Raw genomic sequence first — 23,871 nt, 5'->3', positions numbered from 1 at the left:
AGCAAAGGGTCTGAATACTTAGGACCATGTGATATTTCAGTTTTTCTTTTTTAATAAATCTGCAACAATGTCAACAATTCTGTGTTTTTCTGTCAGTATGGGGTGCTATGTGTACATTCATGAGGAAGAAGAATGAACTTAAATGATTTTAGCAAATGGCTGCAATATAACAAAGAGTGAAAAATTTAAGGGGGTCTGAATACTTTCCGTACCCACTGTATATGGACCAAAGTGGAGAATTATATATATATTTTTTTAAAACGATTATTTTCGGTATTGGTTTTCATCCAAGTGCAACCTGCATTTTCGGTACCAAAATGTTCATTCGGTGCACCTCTAAGTATAACTAAAGGCAATTTTTTTGTTCCCTTTGGATAGAGGGGAAATGGATTAAAAACACATGTCCGTTTTTATTGGCGTGTGTGTCCCTGTTAGAGAGGAGAAATCTCCTCCCTATTGGTCCTGTTTACCATTATCACTAAAAGTGAAGTTTAAAGAAAATCCCATATTTTGGCTTGTCCCCAGAAAAGTAATAGAGGGGAAATCTTCCAAAGGGGACACTGGTTCTGGTGACCCTGGGGCCCCCAACAAATGCTTGTAATTTGCAGAGATTTCCTCTCACTTCTTGTTTGATCATGGGACAGGAAGTGATGGTAAATTTCACCAATGGGACAAAGCAGGCAAAAAGTAACCTTTATGGGGGTAATAACCCTCTCTTACTCTAAAATGGAGAAAAAAAGTTTTGCCTATAATGCTACTTGAATGAATGATTATTACTAGTGTTAGGGCTCATGCACACTGCATCTCAAAGAAGCTGCTCCTACGGGCATTTGAGCTTTATTTTTTTTTTGTCTAGAAACTCCCCCCATTTTAGCCAATTTGTCCATGTACACTATAGGCGGTTTTAGGTGTATACAGGCATATGCTCTTACAGCAGAAAAAAATCTTGCCTGTAAACTCCTGAACATGCCTACAGTTTGCATGGACACATTGGCTAACATGGAGGGGAGTTTTCAGGCAGAGAATAAAGTTAAAAAAGCTCAAACAACTGTAGGAGCAGCTTCTTTGAGCTGCAATGTGCATTAGCCCTTATACAGCATGTGTACTGTTAGCTAACCCTCCATCCACAGTGTAAATCTGGCAGCTGAACCCAGAAATGGAAGCATGTAGCAGCAAGTCAAGAAAATCGGCAAGTAGTCCTTCAACTTGTAACTTCCGTTCTTCCCTCCATTCCTCCCCCCCCTCTCCCTTCCCGTGTCCCCCCTCCTCCCCCTTTGTTCTTACGTGGCTGTTTATTCGTTGCCAGTTATGTTACCTGTCATTCATTGCTGTATCTGGACCCGCCTCTCCTAGGCGATATGTAAGGTGTCCTCGGTTAGGGGTTGGCGGCACGTCTTTGCGCCTCCCCTGGCATGCAAATGCACCGAGTGCACCTTCCTTTGCTATATTTTTGCAGATTGTTCTCATGAGGCACCTGCATAGATCTGTACACGGTCATTGCGTATTTGTCATCACCATGTTCACTTTCGTGCCTGACTGCTGCTGTATTTCACTGTTGACTTTTTCTGTTAACTGGAGTGACTTTGTTCCCGTCCTCCTACTGCCTTTTTGTACGGTGCTTTGTTCTCAATAAAGAAATTTAAAAAAAAAAGTAGTCCTTTTCAGTATATAACTGTCAACTGTCCAAAGACACAGATCCAAGAGAAATTCAACATGGTGAAAAGTTCCTACCAGGCTAGCTGGGCAGATAGATGGTTATGGGGACATGCTGAAACTATAAATGCTAGACAGTAGGTATTAATGTATATATCATACAATACTGTTGTACAGTATGGATAGGCTGAGGATCGCAATATATGGTTTGATACAGAATACATTTTAAATTACTGAGCCATTAGATTTTCAGATATCCTTACGTTGGTCCTAATTAGATGGATAAAACATGGGCAATGTACAACATGTTGCTGTGATTCTGTGAAACTATATAAAAAATGCGATGATATTTTATTCTGAGAACTGACTCAGAGGACAAAGGTCTATAGAAAGATACTGAAATGTATTGATTACTACAGCATCTCAGATTACCACATCTTCATTCTATCTGCTGCTAATCAGGACTACTTTTGTCCTTTATTGCACTATTTGTTGGAATAAAGGTTACTGGGCATGCTTTGTCTAGCTGTGTTCGCATATAATGGAATGCACGTTTAACCAGTAGCAGGTGATTGCAGCTGGTTGAATCAGGGTCATTGTCCCATGCTGTAGACATACACGATTTAAAAACTTCATTTGTGATACACTATCAATGTATACGGTCATTTTAAAAAAAATGTTAATGCAGCTATACATATGGAGCATGTTTACAAAGCAGTGAATCAGACATTTAGCAAACATTCCATGCAGCAGTATAATATAAGTTCATGCAGTATAAAACTACAGCAATTTTTTTCTTGACCAGGGAATGTTTGGTGAAAGTCCCATTTACCATTTTATAAATACATACTTATCCACTCCGTTTTTACCATGTATAATACCTTCATTTGAAAACATGCCATTAAAAAAAAAAAACCCAAAAAAACCACAAGACACATTTTGATTTTTTCATAGAAATGTAATTAGGGAATTAGGGGCAGGATGCAGTGCATGTCAATACAAAGATTGCCATCTGAACAGAGACCATTCCATCAAACTGTTCTTACACCATTGTCTAAATACAGAACACTTCACATCCCAAATCCCTCAAAGACAAAATACAAAAAAGTCATCTAAAAAGGGTTATAAATAGGTCATTTGTTGCCACAAAAATAGATTTTGAATTACAAAAAAAAAAAAAAGTTCACAGAATTTTAGGAACATAACTGTACCTACTAAAATGAATTTATGTAGATTGTGGAGCACAAAATGTGATAAAAAGGACACCTTTTGAAAGGGCATATTTGGAAGAATCAAGGGTACAAAAATATAGGTTTTCTTTATGTAGGAGTCTTACAACCATTCCATGGCCATACACATAGGAAGCTAAGGCACTGACCTGTCATACAGTAGAGAGCAAAAGCTGGTAACTAAAGCCATTTAGAGGACGCTTAGAAGAATACAGGCGATACTTTTGTATTGTTAAAACACTTTCCGTGATGCTGGGGACTGGTGAATGCTTTGTACTTCTCATTAGGCCCTGGATTCAGAGATATTCAGGTGCAAAAGGTGAGGAACCGGGCAGGTTTTGCAAGCAAATCATCTCAAAAACCCAAACAGACATTTATGGGGCAGACAATTATTTTGGCCACAATAGCTCACAGGGGACAAAAGAATGCCAGGACCCAAACTTCACAGTTGGAAATTTCTAAATTGGGGTAGGGAGGTAAATAGAAAGGACATCACTACTATCCCAATCCAAAAGACCTAGTGACTCTGTAGAGCCATTTATCTTTGAACAAGAACACCAAAGTTTTGCCTAAGACCAGACATTGCAATAGGCCTCATACCTTTATTAGCCAGGAAAGCCTTTGTGCCCCTTCCTGACTTAGTTTCACTTTGTTAGTGGGGGCCTAAATTTCCTTGACCTCATCGTTAAAGCCTTGTGCACTGCCACCCCACTTAACTAGTAAGTGTTCTCATCCTGGATAGGAGGATGACTGCTCATAAAGCCATCAGGCCAGGGAAAACCAGGCTTCAGTACCAATGAGAAAGTAAATTAAAAAAGGAACACAGAGGCTTTTCTGCCAATAAGAATAATCAAACAAGAAATTTGAGTTTTTTTAACATCAGGATTTAACATAGGCATTGGAATGCATTTTCAATACATAGTGCAGGATTTTGCCAAGTTACATCTTACATAAAACAGAAGTAGGGGGAGACTAACATTCCACCATAACAGCAGCCACCCTCACAAGGCATGCTCTGCTTGCAGCAGCTTTATTAATATAAAACACAAAAAGGCACACCATTCTACTTCATTTGACACAGACTGTGTGGCAGGGGAGCTTAATGTACCAATTGTGTGGCTGGCTTTTGAACACCTGGCACATTTAGTTTTCCAAAAACGCTGGAATAGTCAAATTATTTCTAAAATATTGCACACAGAGGAGTGAATCAATCTTCCTAGTTCCAGACAAGCAGGGAATTGAGAGGATTGGCCAGTGGAAATCCTTGAATAACAGTTGATTTGCTGAACGGTTTTATTTTATTTTTTTTTGGGGGGGGGGGCTTTGAAGCTTGGGGGTCCTACCCCCCCCCCCCCCCAATTTAGCCTCATGTCAGGTGACCAGGTTAGGTGTTTAAAAAGGAGTATAAAAGGGCTCAGTGCCCATCATGCCGGTATTTAAAGATGGGTGTTCAATTCTTGAAGTACTGTACCTTTGCTGATGAAATCTTTCACGTTTATATCAGCATGAAAGAGGACCACAAATATCCTGATCTACAACTGAAGAAGTTCTAACCTGTTCCCCTGCTGACCTCATGTCCTTTACTGGAGGGGCATATAATGCATGTTTAAAAAAAAGCTGAGAGGGTGCTGGTGGAATTGCAGGAAGACCACATGGGCAGACTGGGTTCAGGTGGACACCACATGTCAAATGTACTAACTTGTCATCTTTAAAAATAGACAAAATGCTAATACAGATTTTGACTTTCGGAAAGTTCCCTTGTGCCCATGAAGGTATTAGGGCCAGCTGATAACCTCAAGGAAACCATACATCATGCTACACTTCACTTGGTAGACACCTGGACCAAGATCAGATTCACAAATGCTGGCCATACACTGAGTTTCAGGCAGTTCCTAATGAACTGGCTAAAGTATCCCTGCTGGCCCCCTCCTGCCATACTTTGAATGAAAAATCGATGGAGTCAGGGCGAAAACTGTCAGCTAAACACCAGCTACAAATGCAGTTGCTGTTGGGATATTCTGACAGGCGCCATCTGAAAATAACAGCCCAGCAGTTGGGATTTGTCTATTCACGCTGTTAATGTGGACTGAGCCATCTGTTACATTTCTTTTATTCAATCTGCAGGCTGAACAAAAAATGATCACTCAATGTATGGCCATAGGCACAGGGTCATACTCTTCACAGTGTAAGATCAGATATACTCGCCAAGTGTGCATCTTTTTATTTTAAATAAAATAAATTTCATTCTATGATCATGCTACCCAGGGTAAAAAAAAAAAAAAAAAAAACAGTTTACTGCAACACATTGTATGGAACACCAAGTGGGCCCCAGAATTACTGTTTTCTGGGTCTTCAGATTGCAGTATTTACAATGCCTTATACTGTAGGCTACAAAATTATTGTGCTAAACCACTGGGTAAATTGACACACAAGTTGCCATATTAACAAGCTATATTAGGAAAGTGAAATTATTTAAGCATCAGACCAAAGGCTAAGCTGACACACAAGGTCCCAAAACAATTGCATACACAAGGGATACTGACATGACTCCCAGTAGCCTAGAGCACTATGCTGGCATATGTCCACCATTAAGATCCCCAGTTAGTACCCTTTTGAAGCCAGTGTTTGACTGTTTGAGAAGCATGATTCTAGGTGACCACATTTTAAACAATAAGTGCTCTAAGCGCCCACCTTACCCATTCTTAAGAACAGTCTTTACTGTGCAGGATTTTATGGTAGAAAATTTACTCTAAGCAGATTCCAAAGCCCATTAGGTTTATTTTTCTATGAATTACAAAATGTACTGTAATCACCGATTTCACTTTTCAGGTAATCAGGGATCACTCTCCCAACCATTTTATATTTAAAGGAAATACTGCATAGGCTCTTTGGCTCAATTTTAAAAAACATTTTTTTTTTTTTTTTAAAAAGGTCAGATCAATAAACAAAGGATTATATAAATAAAAGATAAAAAAAAAAACTGTCACCAACAAAACAAACCGTGTAATGTTAAACAAAAAAAAAAGTGTGTCAGTCCCGACATCTCAGAAGGCAAAAAGCGACACACGAACCCTGCACCAAAGGTGGGCAATTAAATCTTTTGGGGTCTCCAAAGCAAGAAGATGTTGGGCCAACACATCACAAACCTCCTTTGCTTTAGATCTCTGTAGACTTGGCATATCCATTGGCTTCAATCAATGCACACTTGTAACTCTGTGTAGATGTTCACCTGTATTAGTAAATTAAAACAAATATTGGATCATGTCCTCCACAAGTGATTCTCCCCAGTATTCTGGGATTATGGCATTATAGTTCTTTGCTAGCAAACTGGGCAAAGCACAGTCTGTAAAGCTTTGTGGCTGAGATTTGTTTTCACATAACGTAGGTGTGGATCATGCCAATTCAGATAAGCGACACGGTCTTCGGAACTCTTGACCCCGCTCATGGATCCATTTATTCGATACTGTAAAAAAGAAAAATATTTTAGCTACAATTTAGTTAGAGCAGTGGTTTACAGTAGGTCGCATTCTAAAAAGATACTTGTATAGTATTCATGGGGCTAGCCCAATCCTACTGATTTTGGCAGAGTTGAAGGATATTACCAGAGTTCCTTCATATTTTAGTGGATACCTCTAGCTTAGAGAATTTGGGTTATGGGGGTTGCACTATTAGCCAAGCTGGGAAAAAAAGCACCATTTGCAAACAGATAACATTGGCATTGCAGAGTTGTCCATACTCATACAATCTGAGTGTACATATCCATGGGTCTACTGGCTAGGTAAGACCTTCGCTCACATTATCCACTTATATGCAACATCTTAGCACTTCCCTACCACTCCTTGGCCCCATCCGAGCAGCTGAATGGACAAAATTGATAGTCTTTAGGAGAAACCGTCATAATTGGACTTCTTCAGGTAAATTTAAAGTCTTACTTAAGATTTATATTTACCCCCTTTTCCTTGCTTTGTGTTGGAGCCATATTAAAAGGTAATGTCTTGTCAACAGTCTCATTTCATGGATATACTCAATCAGGAGCTGGGAGACCGATAAGAGTTCCTTATAGTCTACTCTCCTCTTAACTGTGCTGTTCTTTTGTATCTAATTTAATATTGGTATGCACTGTCCGGAAGACAAGTAGCAACTGCCAGACTTTCAGGTGGTCTCCAATTCCTTAACATTTGTGCAAAAGTCTTAAACTCAGACATACAAATAAAAAAAGGTATTAAAAGGGATAAAATTAAAATAATTTATACTCAAAAAGTCCCACAGCGCTTAAACCGAGTAGTGGTCTGTGGCGAGACAGCAGTTCTCACAGAAGTGCTTTCATTCAAACATCAAGATAAATTATGTAGCGCATATGAGAATGTAGGAGTTCTTGCTATTTTAGTAGTCCACAGCATTTTTTCATATGTTCGGTCACAACTAGTTCTCCTAAAGCCTTTCACACATCTGACTTGCTTGTGCTATTGGCTATGACTGCTGTATGTACTCCTAAAAAAAACCCACAAAACAACAAAGTGGCAGACAGACAAGTAGCCAATACAAGATCACAATACCAGCCTGGTTTCTTTATATTTTCCAGCTACTTTTGACTTGTAGTAAGGAACAAAAAAGGACTGCAGTGTAAAGGTTTCTTGCCATTTGTAAAAACTAAAACCAAGTTATGCCTATTGATTCAATGCAGACAGAGCAGCATATAATATCCTCGTCTGAACATGCCAAGCAGGCTGCAGGACAACACACATTGACAACAAGATGCTCATACTCACCCCATTTATTTCCAACTAATACAGGACAGGCTGCATGTCTTGTACTATAATCTCCTTCTCCACTTTCAAAGAGATTGTACCAGAACACCGCAGTTCCCTATGGTAAAATGTAAACACCAGAGTTCTTAAAAGCCAAGAATACAGAACAATATCATGAATATTATGAGAGGGAGAGAGACACACACAGTATCTCATGAAAGTGAGTACACCCCTCACATTTTGGTAAATATATATCTTTTCATGTGACAAAAAAACTGAAGAAATTACACTTTGCTACAATGTAAAGTGGTGAGTGTACAGTTTGTATAACAGTGTAAATTTGCTGTCCCCTCAAAATACCGCAACACACAGTGATTAAGGTCTAAACCGCTGGCAACAAAGTGAGTACACACCTAAGTTAAATGTCCTAATTGGGCACAAAGTGTCAATATTTTGCGTGGCCACCATTAATTTCCAGCACTGCCTTAACCCTCTTGGGCATGGAGTTCACCAGAGCTTCACAGGTTGCCACTGGAGCCCTCTTCCATGACAACATCACAAAGCTGGTGGATATTAGAGACCTTCTGCTTCTCCACCTTTCGTTTGAGAATGGCCTACAGATGCTCAATAGGGTTTAGGTCTGGGGACCTGCTTGGCCAATCCATCACCTTTACCCTCAGCTTCTTTAACAAGGCAGTGATTGTCTTGTCTTGGAGGTGTGTTTGGGGTCGTTATGTTGGAATACTGCCCTACGGCCCAGTCTCCGGAGGTAGGGGATCATGCTCTGCTTCAGTATGTCACAGTACATGTTGGTATTCATGGTTCTCTCAATGAACTGTAGCTCCCCAGTGCGGACAGCACTCATGCAGCCCCAGGCAATGACACTCCCACCACCATGCTTGACTGTAGGCAAGACACCCTGGTCTTTGTACGCCTCACCTGGTTGCCGCCACACAATGCTTGACACCATATGAACCAAATAAGTTTATCTTGGTCTCATCAGACCACAGAACATGGTTCCAGCAACCCATGTCCTTAGTCTGCTTGTCTTCAGCAAACTGTTTGCAGGCTTTCTCGTGCATCCTCTTTAGAAGAGGCTTCCTTCTGGGACGGAAGCCATGCAGACCAATTTGATGCTGTGTATGGTCCGAGCACCCCACCCCCTTAAACCTCTGCAGCAATGCTGGAAGCACTCATATGTCTATTTCCCAAAGACAACCTCTGGATAGGATGCTGAGCATGTGCACTCAACCTCTTTAGTCGACCATGACAAGGCCTGTTTCGAGTGGAACCTGTCCTTTAAACTGCTGTATGGTCTTGGCCACTGTGCTGCAGCTCCGTTTCAGGGTCTTGGCAAAGGAGATGTGGCAGAAGTCAAAACATTGGTTAAATCATTAAAACAATGAAGAATGCACATCAACTAAATTCTGCCCATAGGCCAAACAGGCCAAACAGGCCAAACAGAGGTTAACCCTTATTTTAATCCAACTTGTGTATCGGACTGGTCTTCCCAGAAACATGCCTTTAGACCAGTCCAAAGGTACAGTAGAATAAGCACGATTAAAAAATATTAAGCGAGTGCCTTGGCAATCTTCTTAAAGCCTAGGCCACCTTTATGTAGAGCAACAATTCTTTTTTTCAAATCCTCAAATAGTTCTTTGCCATGAGGTTCCCATGTTGAACTTCCAGTGACGAGTATGAGAGTGCGCGAGAGTAAACACCAAATTTACCACCCCTGCTCCCCATTCACACCTGAGACCTTGTAACACTTACGAGTCACATGACATCAGGGAGGGAAAATGGCTAATTGGGCCCAATTTGGACATTCACTTAGGGATGTACTCACTTTTGTTGCTAGAGGCTTAGACATGAATGGATGTGTGTTGAGTTATTTTTAGGGGACAGCAAATTTACACTGTTATACAAGCTGTACACTCGCTACTTTACATTGTAGCAAAGTGTAATTTCTTCAGTGTTGTCACAAGATATAATAAAGTATTTACAAAAAAAAAAGGGGGGGTACTCACTTTTGCGAGATACTGTGTGTGTGTGTAATATATATATATATTTTTTTTTTTATAGAAAAATCCACGTTTTCATTTTAGTTAAATCAATAAAATCTAGGTAGACGAGTAATACATAACTGCACAATTCTACATGATTTAACTATATAAAAACAAGGTATTGTACCTTCTTAGGGTAAACTGCTGCTCCTACTTCTGGGAAGACTGTAGCACCACCCGCCTCCACATCACTCATCTGCAAGAATTAACATATTTATTTTCACATATTTTTTTTAAAGCAACACAATGCCATCAAACTTTCCTTTGTTAAAATTTCATGTAGTCTTCTCATCAAAAATAGTAAGATTTCTAAATGTGTTTTCTGCAGGTAACAGGACTATTGAAAACCGTGAGCATAGGTTTTTAAACCAGCGTTTGTTGCTTGTTATGACATTTTTATAGGAGAGTAGATTACCTATAGATTTTTATATGTTTCAATAAAATATTGGAATTATGCTATGGACACTTTTTGACCTTTTTTACATAAACCCACTTGCGATACACACTGCCCTGCTGGGAAACATAAGGAAGTAAACATACCAAACCTCCAGAAGACTTCCCCATATACCAAATAGTCCATTAAACCTTTGGGAATTAGTGAGTGGGGACGCATGAGGAGGTGAGCATGTAATCGCACATATCTTTTGTTCACCATTGGCACAAGCTTATGTCAAGCACAGATTGCACTTTATGAAGGTTATTGAAAAAAATAAATAAATAAAAATATATATATTGGAGTTGAATCACGTGAATTTTATGTTGCACTTGTTTTCCATATTTTGTTCATATAATTTTTTATGTTGCACTTGATTCAAGATAATTTATGGTATCATTTTACAGTTTGAGACGGCGCTGTGGACACTTAGATATATCTATCTATCCACACACATACATAGTTACATTGGTCCAAGCTGGACCAATGTAACCACATATAAAATATCAAAACCTGGAATCCATCTTTCAGCACCTACAGTACGTTTGCCTAAAGGGTGGTAACAATCACTATACAGAACAAAGCGACTTCCCAGTGCTGTCCTGTGTTTTCCTGTCTTATTTGACTGACAGTTGCATTCAGTGATACCATAAACAAGTGGCCAATAAAAGCACGGGAGAGCGAAATGAAAAGGGTGAGGACAGAAACCCCCCCCAATTACATGCCCAGTTCCCTCTGATGCCATCACCCATTTTTTACCTCCCGCTAATGCTGAAGAACAGACTACAGCTATTCATACATGTTGAGATTACTCTTATTTGGCCCTGCAAGCTGAAGAGAAATTCATTGATTGCCCCACCTTCCCAAAACAGTGGGGATGGAGGAAACTTCCCTGCCGGCTATTTATGTTGACAGTTGCTGATCTGAGGCAGTCAGAATATATACTGGCTACAGTCAGTCACTGTTTGACCGAGATCCAAGTTGGTCTAGCTTGGTGGTGCTGACAGGGCCACCTACAGAGCAAATATTTTGAATTCCTGCTGAATCAGCTGGAATTCCCTCCACGTATAGCCAGCATAGGCAAGATGGCAAATAGAGAATATGATATATGTATAATGTATTTAAAGAACACCGAATTTTAACCACTTGCCGACCGCCGCACGCCGATCTACATCGGCGGTCAGCCCCTCACAGGCAAAGTGACGTAGGGCTACGTCACTAGCTTGTGAGGGTCTAGGGAGCGAGCGCGCGCCGCCGGAGGCGCGCTCCCGCTCCCGCGTGGTCACGGACCCCCCCGCGTGTGTGACCGGCGGACCCGATGTCCGCCGGCCACTCTGCGATCGGCGGGGGAGAGGGAGAAAGTCAGGCAGCTTGTGTAAACAAGCTGCCTGTCATTCTCCCCTCTGTATGAGAGCTGATCATATGGATACTATGTAGATCCGTTGATCACTCTGCATACAGCTGAAGCCACAGCCAATCACAGTTAGAATCACGGCCCTAGGGACACACACAGCCCCTCCCTCTCAAATAAAGTTAACCCCTTCACTACCAGTGTATTTTTACAGTAACAGTGCATATATATAGCACTGATTACTGTAGAAATGTCACTGGTAACCCCAAAAGTGTCAAAAATGTCAGTCAAGGGTCCGATCTGTCCGCCGCAATGTCGCAGTACCGCAAAAAAAATTGCAGATCGCCGCCATTACGCGTTAAAAAAAAAAACAAAAATGACAAAAATCTTTCCCTTAGTCAGTAAACGCAATAACTTTTGCGCAAACCAATCAAAATACGCTTTTTGCGATTTTTTTTACCAAACATAGGTAGCATAAAACAAATTGGCCGAAAATGTTAAAAAAATTTTGATTTTTACATTTTTTTGGGGGGGAATTTCATATAAAAAAAAAGGGAAAAATATTGCTATTTTTGAAAAATTGACGCTCTTTTTTTGTTTATAGCGCGTGATCAAAAAAAAAAAAAAAATCGCACAGGTGATCAAATACCGCCAAAAGAAAGCTCTGTTTGTGGGAAAAAAAGGAAGCCAAATTCGTTTAGGTACAGCGTCGCACGACCGCGCAATTGTCCGTTAAAGTCACGCAGTGCCGAATCGCAAAATAGGCCCTGGTCGTTTAGCAGCCAAATCCTCCGGGGCTTAAGTGGTTAAGTACACATGCACACATTGTTTTATTTTTTTAAAAAGGGAAGTAAAGTCAACTTTTTTACTTTTGTGACCCAGAGTCAGTTAATAGAGAGTAGGGATAGACCGATTTGGTTTTTTCAGGGTCGATGCTGATATTTTGGTCACAAAGTATCGGTTTCAGCCGATATTTTGTACATTTAAAGTTTTGAAAAATAAAGACAATTTTTGACACAAATCTGGTACTGAACATGTTAATGTTGTTTAACATTTAGCATTAACCACTTAAGCCCCGGAAGATTTTACCCCCTTCCTGACCAGGGGGTATATTGTGATTCGGCACTGCGTGACTTTAACGGACAATTGCGCGGTTGTGCGACGCTGTACCCAAATGAGATTGACGTCCTTTTTTTCCCCAAACAGAGCTTTCTTTTTGTGGTATTTGATCACCTGTGCGATTTTTTGATCATGCGCTATAAACAAAAAAAGACAATTTTGCAAAAATAACAATATTTTTCACATTTTTTTTTATATGAAATCCCCCCCCCCCCCCCCAAAAAAAAATGTAAAAATCAAAATTTAACATTTTAGGCCAATTTGTTTTTGGCTACATATGTTTGGTAAAAAAAAACCCCCAATAAGCGTATTTTGATTGGTTTCCGCAAAAGTTATTGCGTTTACTAAGGGAAAGATTTTTGTCATTTTTATTGTTTTTTTTTTAATGAGTAACGGCAGCGATCTGCGATTTTTTTTGTGGGACTGCGACATTGCGGCGGACAGATCGGACCCCTGACTAACATCTTTGACACTTTTGGGGGTACCAGTGACATTACTACAGTAATCAGTGCTATACATATGCACTGTTACTGTAAAAATTACACTGGCAGGGAAGGGGTTAACTTTATTGGAGAAGGAGGGTTTAAGTGTGTCCCTAGGGGCGTGTTTCTAACTGTGCAGGGATGTGGCTTTTCATGTAACAGCAGAGATCTACGATCCTACATAGCAGGACCGTATGATCTCTGCTGTTACACAGGGGAGAAGGACAGGCGGCTTTGTTTACATTAGCCGCCTGCCTTTCTCCCTCTGTAACTGACGATCGCGAGTGACCGGCGGACATCGGGTCCGCCGGTCACACACGCGGGGATCCCAGTGAGCGAGCGGGGACAGGAGCGCGCCTCCGGTGGCGCGCGCTTGCCCCCTATTGGCTCGCAGGCGAGCGACGTACGGGTACGTCACTTTGCCTGCACGGGGCTGACCGCCGCAGTATATGTACTTGCGGCCGTCGGCAAGCTGTTAAATGCTCATTCTTCACACCTTACCTGCATGAAAACTGATAGGAAAACCGCACAGCTTTCACTTGCAGGGATCATCAGATTCATATCATGGGATTGTGAATGATGCATAAACTGCTGCAGTAGTGCACTCACTAACTGCAATGATTTTAAACCACTACTGCAGTGAGTGCATAACTGCTAGAAACCAAGCTAGAAAGTGGATTGGAGTGGACACTAGTACTACTACACTTTTCAATACTCCCAGTTAGGTAGAACAATATTATAGTGCAGAAAGCAGAACATTTCAGCATGTTCACCTGTTAAACGTTTTCTGGTTTTTCATATAATCGCTGCCACTTCAACAAGCTCACTTGGTACAGGAGAGGAAAGAGGAACAGAGAGGTATCTTCCAGCATGAGAGGCAAGTCTTTTATAGTGTGCCTCATTTTCTTTCCACCACTGAAGAGGATCACCACTTCTGTCAATTACCGGTTCCTTCAAATTAGTGATCGACCGATATGGTTTTTTTTAATGCCGATACCGATATTTTTGGTCATCGGATATTGGTATCGGCCAATATCTACCAATTTTTTCAATTTGGTACTCCTTGTGGAGGGATCTCCTTGGCGCTGAAAAGCATTCAAAACGCCAAGTTTGGCTGTTTTGAATGTGGTCAGTTTTTTTAATTCGGCGCCAAGTACCCGGAAGTGATGTCCTGACATCACTCCCAGGTTTTTTACATGGAGACCCGATCATAGCCGAATCCGGCTTTGATCGGGTCTTCTCTTTGGCGGCGGCAGAGGTAGGATGCCGGGTCTCCCGGTGGGAAGGGAGACCCGGGTGAGCTACGGAAGGCGCCGGGAGGGTGGGGGGGGGGGATGTCCCCTCCCGCTCCTTGTAATGACAGCCGAGCAGCTTCTCAGCCGCATCGATTGTCATTACAAGTCAGCTGACCGTCGGCTATGGACATCGGTAACGGGGTGATGCCTCTAGCTGCAGGCATCACCCGGTACATGCACTTTCCCTAAATATATTGGCAATATCGGCAAATCCAAACGCCGATACAGATATAAATCGGGGAAAGTGCATATCAGCACCCGATTTACCGGTGTTGCCGATAATCGGTCGATCTCTACTTCAAATAGAGATGAAGTTCATCATCCAGGCTCATTATCGCACATCCAGAAGAATCCTTTGCATGCGGCCCAAATAAAACCCTAAACATGCCATCAATTCGACCATGATGAATATTCTCTTCATCCACTTCATGACATCACTTCTGGGTACTCTGCCCCTCCTTGGAATGACAGCTGAGCGGCTTCTCAGCCGCATCGGTTGTCATTAAAAGACAGTCGACCATCGGCTATGGACGCCGGTACCGGGGTGATGCCTCTAGCTGCAGGCATCACTCCGGTACAGCACTTTCCTGAAATACCGGCAATATCGGTAAATCCAAAGGCCGATTCCGATATATCGGGGAAAGTGCATATTGGCCACCGATATATTGGTGTTGCCGATAATCGGTCGGTCACTAGTTTGGACAGCAGTAAAAACCTGACAAGGGTTCCCATCCTTACCGATTCAAAGGTTTAGATACAGATACATTTTAAATCCTGCTTGGGGCAAGTGGAACATTTTACAAACATCTCTGCATAAAATAGATGAACACTATCACCCGTTTACAAAAAGTGAGCATCAGAACTTAATTTGTCTCCATATCTGACACCAAAATGTATTAATTTGGATTTTAGATCAGGAGTGTCAAACTCAATTTCATTGTGGGCCGCATCAGCACTATGGTTGCCCACAAAGGGCTCTTTGTATATCTGTAAGACTAGATGCCTAGAGCACCCCACTCCCCATGCAAGCAGATGTCAAGAGCGCTCCCAACTTGAAAGTCAAGAGTGCCTCACCCTCCTTTACATCACGGTGCACCCCGTGTACTTTGTGTTGTTCCCAGGAAGAAGTTGGGGGCAGAGCTGGAAAGCAGGAAGTGCAGGGTCTGGAGGACGACAAGAGTAGGGCCAGAGTCTGCTAAATGCTGAGACTAGGGGAGGCAGAGAAGAGAAGGTGCTGCCACTGCACGGAAAGGCACAGGATCTGTAGGAGGAGTTCTGTCACCCTCTCTGCTGCAGACTGCTGGGAGGGAAGGGGGGCAGATACGAGCTTCTCCATGGCTACATGGAGAAGTACAGGATCTGGTGGAGGAGGAGTTCTGTCATCAGCTATACTGCTGAGACAAGGTGGGGTCAACAAGGGGGTTGTTGCAGCTGTAGGAGGGGTGCAATGGCACATGAAATGGCCTGGAGGGCAGGATTCGGCCCCCGGGCCTTGTGTTTGACACACATGATTTAGCTAAAAGAGATAGCAATACTGGTGCCATTTTGAATTGAGAATACATTTTTCATTCCACGGACACAGAGCTCCATAAATCAGAACTACTAGTCAGGAGTAAGGACCTAGGCTACCGGCTGGGATCTCTGATCCTAGGATTTTTTTCGCCTTCCTTACATCTTTTTTGTTTTTTCTCTCTGGAGATCTAGAATCAACTGCCGGGCTGGGCAATGGGCTGGATAAGCTAGATCCAGTGATCTCCCCAGCTCCGCCAGCGAGCGCAGACCGCAGCTACACGCTAGGTCGGCAGCCACATAGCCTCACAGACAGAGGCTGGCCTGCGAGTTAAACTTCTCGCAGGGTCGCATACAACCGTCCGAGTCGCAGCGGTCTCTTGGCCGACAGCTCCCCTACTTTGTTAAAAGGGCAAATACAATCCCCCCCCCCTTCCCTTTTAAGGTTTTTTTGGGGTGGACGCGGGTAACCTCCAGGGACGGTCAGACCTGCCTGCAGGTTCCCTCCCTCCCATCCCTAAATCCCTCAGTGAGCTGGGCTTCCCCCATCTGGACCTGGAGTCTGGTGGGGGTCCCAGGGCAGAGAAGGTCCTTTCCTTATGGAGCCTCAAGGTCACACATCTCCTTCACATCTCCCCCCCCCCCCCCCCATGGAGGTGGCAGGTCTCTCGAAACCCCAGCTTCCCATGGTTGCACGGACAGCTCTCCTGCAGTCCTTAGTGTCCCGGGTGGAAGTGGTGTGTGGGCAAAGGCCCAGGAGGAAGCGTCCCCCACCTTCCCCTGCTCAGTCTGTCTTATCTAAATCTGAGCCTGATGCCGTCGTGGCCCATCCAGGGGGACTTAATATCACACCCCCAGGTGCATCAGTAGTGAGGATGATTTCTCCATGGTCCCAGCAGCGAATGAAAAAGCGATGGTAGACGCACTTAACACTGCAGGGCATGGGACTTTAAAAATGGAGGATGTGGCTTATGTAGCCATGGATGTGGCTGTGTAGTTTTGTACGCATAAGTCGCCTCGTACTCCAAAGGGGTTTCCTTATGTGCCTTATTTTGACAGGTTTTCCTGTAAGGAATGGGAACAACCAAAATGACCCTTTGTGGTCCCCAAACATTTTTCTGTATATTACCCTTTTGAGGAGTCACTTGGTGGACCCTCCTGTTTTCAGGTTGAATAAAGCAACCATGATCCTAGTAGAGGAATCCCCATCCTTTAAGGCTGACAAGAAAGCAGAGGCTGTGGCACACTGCAGGTTTACTATGGCTGGTTCGGCATTGCAGGCAGTCTTTGGCTCAGCCCTGGTGTCTCAGGTCCTAACTGAATGGGCCGAGCTTTTGCGCCAGGACCTGGGGAGTGAGCAGGTCCCTGCTGCTTATGTTGATTTAGCGGACCAGTTGGTCCACGGGCTGCAGTTTATTTGTGATACAGCTCCTGTGCTGTCCAAACTTTGTTTCAGCAGTGATGGTTAGGCGCGCGCTGTGGCTTAAGAACTGGTCCTTAGACCAAGCCTCTAAGAAAGCTCTCATTGTTCTTCCCTTCAAGGCGATCGCCTGTTTGGGGCTACCCTGGATGACATCATTAAGGGTATCACTGGGGTGGGGGGGGGGGGCGGGAAGGAGTACCTTCCTGCCACAGTCAAGGAAAGGTAAGGAACCTCGTCACAGACGGGGGCGCTCCTTAGCTTTTAGCCTATAGAAAATTATTTCATGCTTCTGGGACGGAGAATAAAAGAAAAAGATCTTTTATATCTTCCCCGGGAGGTTCTAAGCAACCTTGGTCTGGTAAGCCTAGAGCTAGCTTCTCCAGACCAGCAGACAAGGCCCCTTCAGCATGAAGTTCTGCCCTCACCCATTACTGGGGGGGACATCTTCGCTGGTTTTTGGCGCGGTGGACTTCTTTTGTGAGTGTCAAGGAGATCCGTAAAAGGTTTATTTTGGGGGTACCCAGCAAGGGAGGGACAAAGTTGGTTCTTTTCATGTTTTTTTTTTTTTTTTGGTCCCAAGTCTCCTTGTGCCGATTTCTTGCAAAGGTACAGATGATGTCCGAACTACCTAAGGTCCCCCCTATCCCTGACCAGGGAATTTATTTACCTAGGTCTGATTTTAATTCTGACCAGGGTGGTCTTTCCTCTGGACAAATTTCAGTAACCAAAGGCCATGATTCACCGGCTGCTGTCACACCGACCGTTCTCTCTCCCAATTTGCATACAGGTTCTGAGTCTGGTGGTATCCACCTTCAAGACAGTTCTGTTTGCACCGTCCTACATGCAGCTCCTTTAGCAGGTTCGGCTTCACAGGAGGATACCGAAGTTCGGGACGAGGTCACGGGGTCCTCTGACAGACGCCGCAGGCGTCCAAGGGCCACAGTAAGGCCACCATCATCCTTGGCTCAGGCTTCTTCAGAGTTTCCTGCGAGGAATCAAGAGCAAGGATCTTCTAATCATCCTGGTGGCCATAAACGTCCCTTGGGGGCTTCCTCTCAAAGAAGACCAGTTGTCCCAAGGGCTAATCTACTATCCTGCTTTACAGTCTCTGGTTTTAATGGCTTAGTTATTGAAAACCAGGAACTGAGAGAGATAGAGGTTTGTCTGGATCAGTGATCCCTACTATGGTGAAGGCAAGGAAGCAGTCTTCCAGCAAGATATAGCATTGTATGTGTAAAGTGTACATTTCTTGGTGCGAGTCAGTTGGCGCTCATCCACAATCCTTTTCTGTGGCTCGGATCTTAACCTTTCTTCAAACAGGGCGTTGATTGGCAGTTGGCCTTGAGTACCATCAAGAGCCGGGTGACTGCCTTGGCAATCTTTCAGCGACCCCTAGCCACGCACGCTTTAGTTCGTACCTTCATTCCGGGGGGGTTCGACATGTGGCTCCACCTGTATAGTCTCTTTTGCCATCATGGGATTTGAATTTAGTGCCTTCGGTTCTCCAGGAATCTCCATTTGAGAATCTTCGGGAGATTGCCTTGTCTACGTTATACGAGAAGGTGACATTCTTGGTGGCTATTACCTCGGCCCGCAGGGTATCGGAATTGGCAGCATTATCCTGTCGCAGCCCCTATTTGGTGGTCCATAGGGATAAAGTGGTTCTTCGTCCCTGTCCATCATTCCTGCCCAAACTTGTCTCTGACTGTCATTCAGGGGCTGACTGGCAACTTTCGGCCCAGGGGGCAAGTACAAACCAGAGGACCATGGTGCAGCAACTCAGCCCCCCCTCCCACTCTCCCTCTTCCCTGTCTCCTCCTGATCCTCATTCCCGGCTGACACTTTGCTCCAGGTACTCTCTACTCGCTGCCCGAATCCAGGTTCCCGACCTGGCCAGTCGGAAGCAGTTGGGGGGAGCTGGGACAGCTTGTCCAGGGCTGACTGGAGGAGTAGAGTCTCCAGTGGGGCATGGAACCAGCCTCTGCTCAGACACAGTTTACACCATCCATGCTGGGGAAGAGGCCTGTGCTCTGTCCTTGTCTTCATCCCACACTTAATAGGTCAGCACTGCCCCAGTCCTCCCCTGCTGTCATTTGAATGAGGACATTGTGTTGCCTTCCTTGTGTCCCAAGCCGGCTCATCCCAAGGAATTTGCTTTGCATACCTTGCATGCGGTTCATGCGATTCGGGTGTATCTGGCAGCTACTGAGTCCTTTCGGAGTTCAGACTTGCTTTTTGTGGTTAGGGACGGACCAAGAAAAAGGGCTGGCCACTTCTTCGGCTACCATCTCCAGATGGATCAGACAGACGGCCTATTCTATTAAAGGTCTACGGATGCTTCTTTTGGCCGCAAAGTTTTGCAGGCTGCTGTTTAAGAGGGCGGTTTTTCTTTAAAATAATTTTTTTTCAGACGGGGCTCCTGTGACCTAGTTAAGGATCCCGTGTCCTGGTTAAGGGCACTTGTGTTTAGCCTTGGGTTATTTTCCCCACCCCTCATTTTCCTTTTGGCACTGCTTTTGGGCATCCCAGTAATGATTTATGGAGCGCTGTGTCAGTTGATAAAAGAAAATGTGATTTTTGTACTTACCGTAAAATCCATTTCTCAGAGTTCGATGGACAAAGCACCCACCCCTCTATGGAGTTCTAATACTGCTTGCTACTAAAACAGATAAACCTAGAGCAGAGAGGGGGGATATATATACAAAGCAGAGGATGGCCCATGGGTGTAGCCAGGTGATTATTGTTCTGCCTAGTCCTACTCCTGGAGGAGGCAATATAACCCAGCAGTTAGGATTTATGGAGCGCTGTGTTCGTCAATGAACTCAGAGAAATGGATTTTACAGCAAATACAAAAATCCCATTTTCTTTGCCTGCACCAACTTGGCTTGAAAGACACTTCAGCAGTCACAAGAACAGATAAGACAATGGTCTATTATTCTGCATTAACTTACATAAAACAACCACGTAGCGATTCTGTTGCCTGTACCAAGCTCTTTAAAAGCATCAGGTTCATCTTTCTGTGAAAAAATAAGGAAAGTTTAGTGTGACACCTTTTGTAAAAACAAAAGCATCCAAACCTGCACTGTTTTGTTCATCAGGCAATCTGTTGCCCAAATGTGTTAATGGCATTCTAATAGAGCTAAATCACAATTACCATAATTATTGGAAGGCATTCAATTTAGAACAATGCAGAAACATGCTCAGACACAGCATTAATAGATTAATCACTGATTGGGTTAAAAAAAAAAAAAAAAAGTACTGATTTCCTTTTTAAACATAATTTGGGTTTTGAACCCACAAATCAAATTTCATGCTGTAAAAATCACCAGAAGAATTACTGAAGTTCAAAGCATGTGGAGTAATAAAAAATTGTAACATTCCAGTTAAAGTGAAGCTCCAGGTGCAAAATAAAAAAGAAAAACCCCTCTACAGTCCATGATTCAATTAAAAAAAAAAAAAAAAAAAAAAAAAAGTTGAGATAATAGATCTATTTATCCATCTATCAAAATACTGCCACCGTAACTTGTCCTATTATCTCTGTATATACTCATGCATGTGAAAATCAGCCATGCCCTTTTAAGCAATGGGGCTGATTTAGAGAACATTCACACTAGATGCGTTGGGAGTGCATTGGGTGGCTATTCCAGTGCAGTCCCACATGAGAAGGGGAAAATGCCTGGTCTCATCTGCCCAGTTCACACCACTGCGTTGAAGTGGTGTGCGACAGTGTACGCAGATAAAAGTACTGCGTGCAGTACTTTTCTTTTCAGTGCAACACACGGAGGCAATCCACTGCTTCATAGTGCGGCGGCCAATTAAACTTTATGAGAGGAGAGGTCTTTGTGAAATTTCCATAAAGTTTGTTTAAAGAAAGAAAGTGAACAGTGTGATGCGCCGAGATTGGTGCAACAGCACTGTGCTGATCTGACTGGACTGCACCTCACACCAGCTGCTGCATTCCAACTCAGCAGCTGGTGTGAACATACCCCAACTACAGGAGTTGAGAATGTACACTTAGGTGTACTTTTATGAACGGGTGAATTTTTTTCTCTGTTGGCTTCTCTACAGTTCTCCGGGGAAAATGATCACATCTGGCACCCTTTTTATGAATCGGAGAACTTCAGTTCGCCCAGGGTGATCAGAGGAGAACGGTTTTCTTGGAGATCTGTGTAGAAGTCAATGGGGCGTCTGTAATCTCGTGAGACAAAGCGAGATTACAGTAGTATGAAAATCCCTGGCGCGCTTTAACAAGCAGTGATAAATTATCACTGCTGAGTACACGAGGTTAATAAATAATAGTTCCCTTACATAAATAAATATATATACACATTAAATATATATCTACGTGTGTGTGTGTATATATATATATATATATATATATATATATATATATATATATATATATATATATATATATATATATATATATATATATATATATATATATATACATACACACACACACACACACATATACACATAAATATGGCAGGGGGACATGATTACTGTGTTGGGGGGTCTGAACGAGGAAGAAGGAAGTCGATAATCTTTTTTCCCCCTCAGTTCTCCCCCGATTCTGTATTCACTCCCCGCTTCACAAGCTCCAGGCTGGTGAATCTGGGAGTGTGAATTCTGGCACAGATCACCAGTGAAGTGCGGGGATCGCAGCTTCATAGCCTGGCTGTTTCTGTGTCTGTTAATGACAGATTCCCGTGTGAAGAGATGATCAGCGGAGAACATGTTCTCCCCCGATCATTTCCGTTTCATAAACTGAGAATGATCGGAAATGAGCTGTGATCAGCAGGATCACTGCTCATCTCCATTTCATAAAAGGACACCAAACTGTGTGAATATTTTCATCAATTATCCAATTACACGGAGAGCAAGTTACTGTACATAGATCATCTGCACATGACTAATTGTGAAAGTGGGTGAATATTCAAACCATTTATTCTGTGAACATTCTCATTCCCTTTAGTAAATCAATCTATTTTCAGCACTTGTGCAGATAGTGAATTGTACATTTGTTGCATTTATAAAGCTTTCAGTAAGGAGTACTGAATTCATATCCTGCCAAGGTGCTAAATAGGAGTTGCACTGGTCCTAATATTATATGCATTCAGTGTATGCCTTACTTGTGAGCAATCAGCCACAAAAAAAAAAAACTTGTAAAATTCATGCATTCGGCTTTAAAGTAAAGAGGTGACTACCCTAATGCACACTGTTTCTTAAAGTTTATAGGCTTCAGCATGCATTTTGTTATATGTATTCAACACTCAGTAGCACTGAAGGGTACTTTTAGGTAAACCTGTGCTTTGCTCAAGTGACGGCTTGCTGGATGACAAACAGAGCAGTAGGGGAGTATTTAGAGGGAAACGCTAGTCCTGACTAAACAAATCACAGGTTCTCTCCTAGTCTTAGTTTACAGTTCGAGTTTTGCCTTCTCCTCTGTGGCATTGCATCAAAAATTACATAAAAAACCCAGGCATTTAGAATGTGGCAGTGTTGTCTCCTGAATAACTGTTCGCTGCATCTGCATTGCTCTGTGAAAAGTGATCCACCACGGATCGTTCTTCACCAAATGACACGTGTAAACAAGTCCTTATACATTTGCTGGAAGCTGTAAATGCCTGCTGTACACCCTGCACTTTAGGCTAGCATTTATATACAAACTCTGTTCCCTAGTCCTAAGAGTGAGAGATTAGACACTCAGCGTGTCAAGGTGTATCGTGTGGAACAATTGGGAGGCTAAAACAAGGTAGATGCACACAGGAGACACAAGAAATTTCATAAAAGAAATTGTTGTGTCATCTTTGGCCTGTCTGTGGCCAAAAGTTTACAGGTAACTTGACAAGTAATAGAGTTCCTAAATATAGATAGATACACACACTTTCAATTGTATATCTGGCTGGAGTTCCACTTTAAATATATTTGTATTGTTGCTCATCTAGATTCATATGGTGATTTTACATATTTGACAAAACAGATTAAGTTATGATTGGTGCAATTGAAGGGTGGGGACACATATAGCTAAATCCCGGAACCACCACCTCCACCAAGTCAGTCCAGTGCACACTGCCTTCATTCCACTACAAAGGAAGGGCACATGTGCACTAGGACAGGTTTCTGATAAAGCACAGAGGCGATATGGCTGCTTTCTGCGACCAGTGTGTTACTTGCCCGTGCAAAGTCAAAGTGAGGTTCATACTGTCCGCCCATTCCATAATTTGCCACCTGAAAGAGATAAGAGACAATGCATGGTAGTATTCATCTGTTCACTGGGAAAAAGGGACTTACCCTTCCAAAATCAAAATGGGGCTCATACTGCCCTCCAACACCATAGTTGGCCACCTATGAGAAGCAGAATATAGTGCAGAGTGAGAGAAAAGATCCTATAACCGTACAGGCAGTCTGTACAACAAAGACCTTTTTTGTTAATATAACAAAAAGGTTATGCTTACCTGCTCTGTGCAACAGTATTGCACAGAGCGACCCCAAGCAACCTTTTCTGGGGCCCCGCTAGCGCGGTCTGCCCCATAGCAAACCACTTGCTTTGGGGGCACTCG

The 23,871-nt window shown here is 43.0% G+C and overlaps 1 protein-coding gene across 4 annotated transcripts in view; it reads right to left on the bottom strand.

Annotated features, from left to right (window-relative positions):
• Window positions 1-5,842: 5,842 nt before the first annotated feature.
• The window catches only part of P4HA1 (prolyl 4-hydroxylase subunit alpha 1), a 91,092-nt gene continuing 73,063 nt past the window's right edge, over window positions 5,843-23,871 (bottom strand). The window contains exons 11-15 of one of the 4 annotated variants that reach the window (XM_082266854.1): window positions 23,603-23,656; window positions 20,257-20,322; window positions 9,821-9,889; window positions 7,652-7,748; window positions 5,843-6,345 (exon numbers count right to left, since the gene is read on the bottom strand). In XM_082266854.1, coding sequence (XP_082122980.1) covers window positions 6,275-6,345; window positions 7,652-7,748; window positions 9,821-9,889; window positions 20,257-20,322; window positions 23,603-23,656 — 357 coding nt within the window. In that variant the 3' untranslated portion in view covers window positions 5,843-6,274. Of the gene's footprint in view, window positions 6,346-7,651; window positions 7,749-9,820; window positions 9,890-20,256; window positions 20,323-23,481; window positions 23,540-23,602; window positions 23,657-23,871 lie in introns of all 4 variants that reach the window. The other 3 variants (XM_082266853.1, XM_082266852.1, XM_082266851.1) reach the window with 3 other exon arrangements.

The sequence above is a fragment of the Pelophylax lessonae genome (genome assembly GCF_965119305.1).
Source record: "Pelophylax lessonae genome assembly, chromosome: 9".
In the NCBI taxonomy this organism is placed as follows: domain Eukaryota; kingdom Metazoa; phylum Chordata; class Amphibia; order Anura; family Ranidae; genus Pelophylax; species Pelophylax lessonae.
The sequence above is the reverse complement of the archived record's forward strand: the minus strand, read 5'-3'. Positions and strand labels throughout refer to the sequence as shown.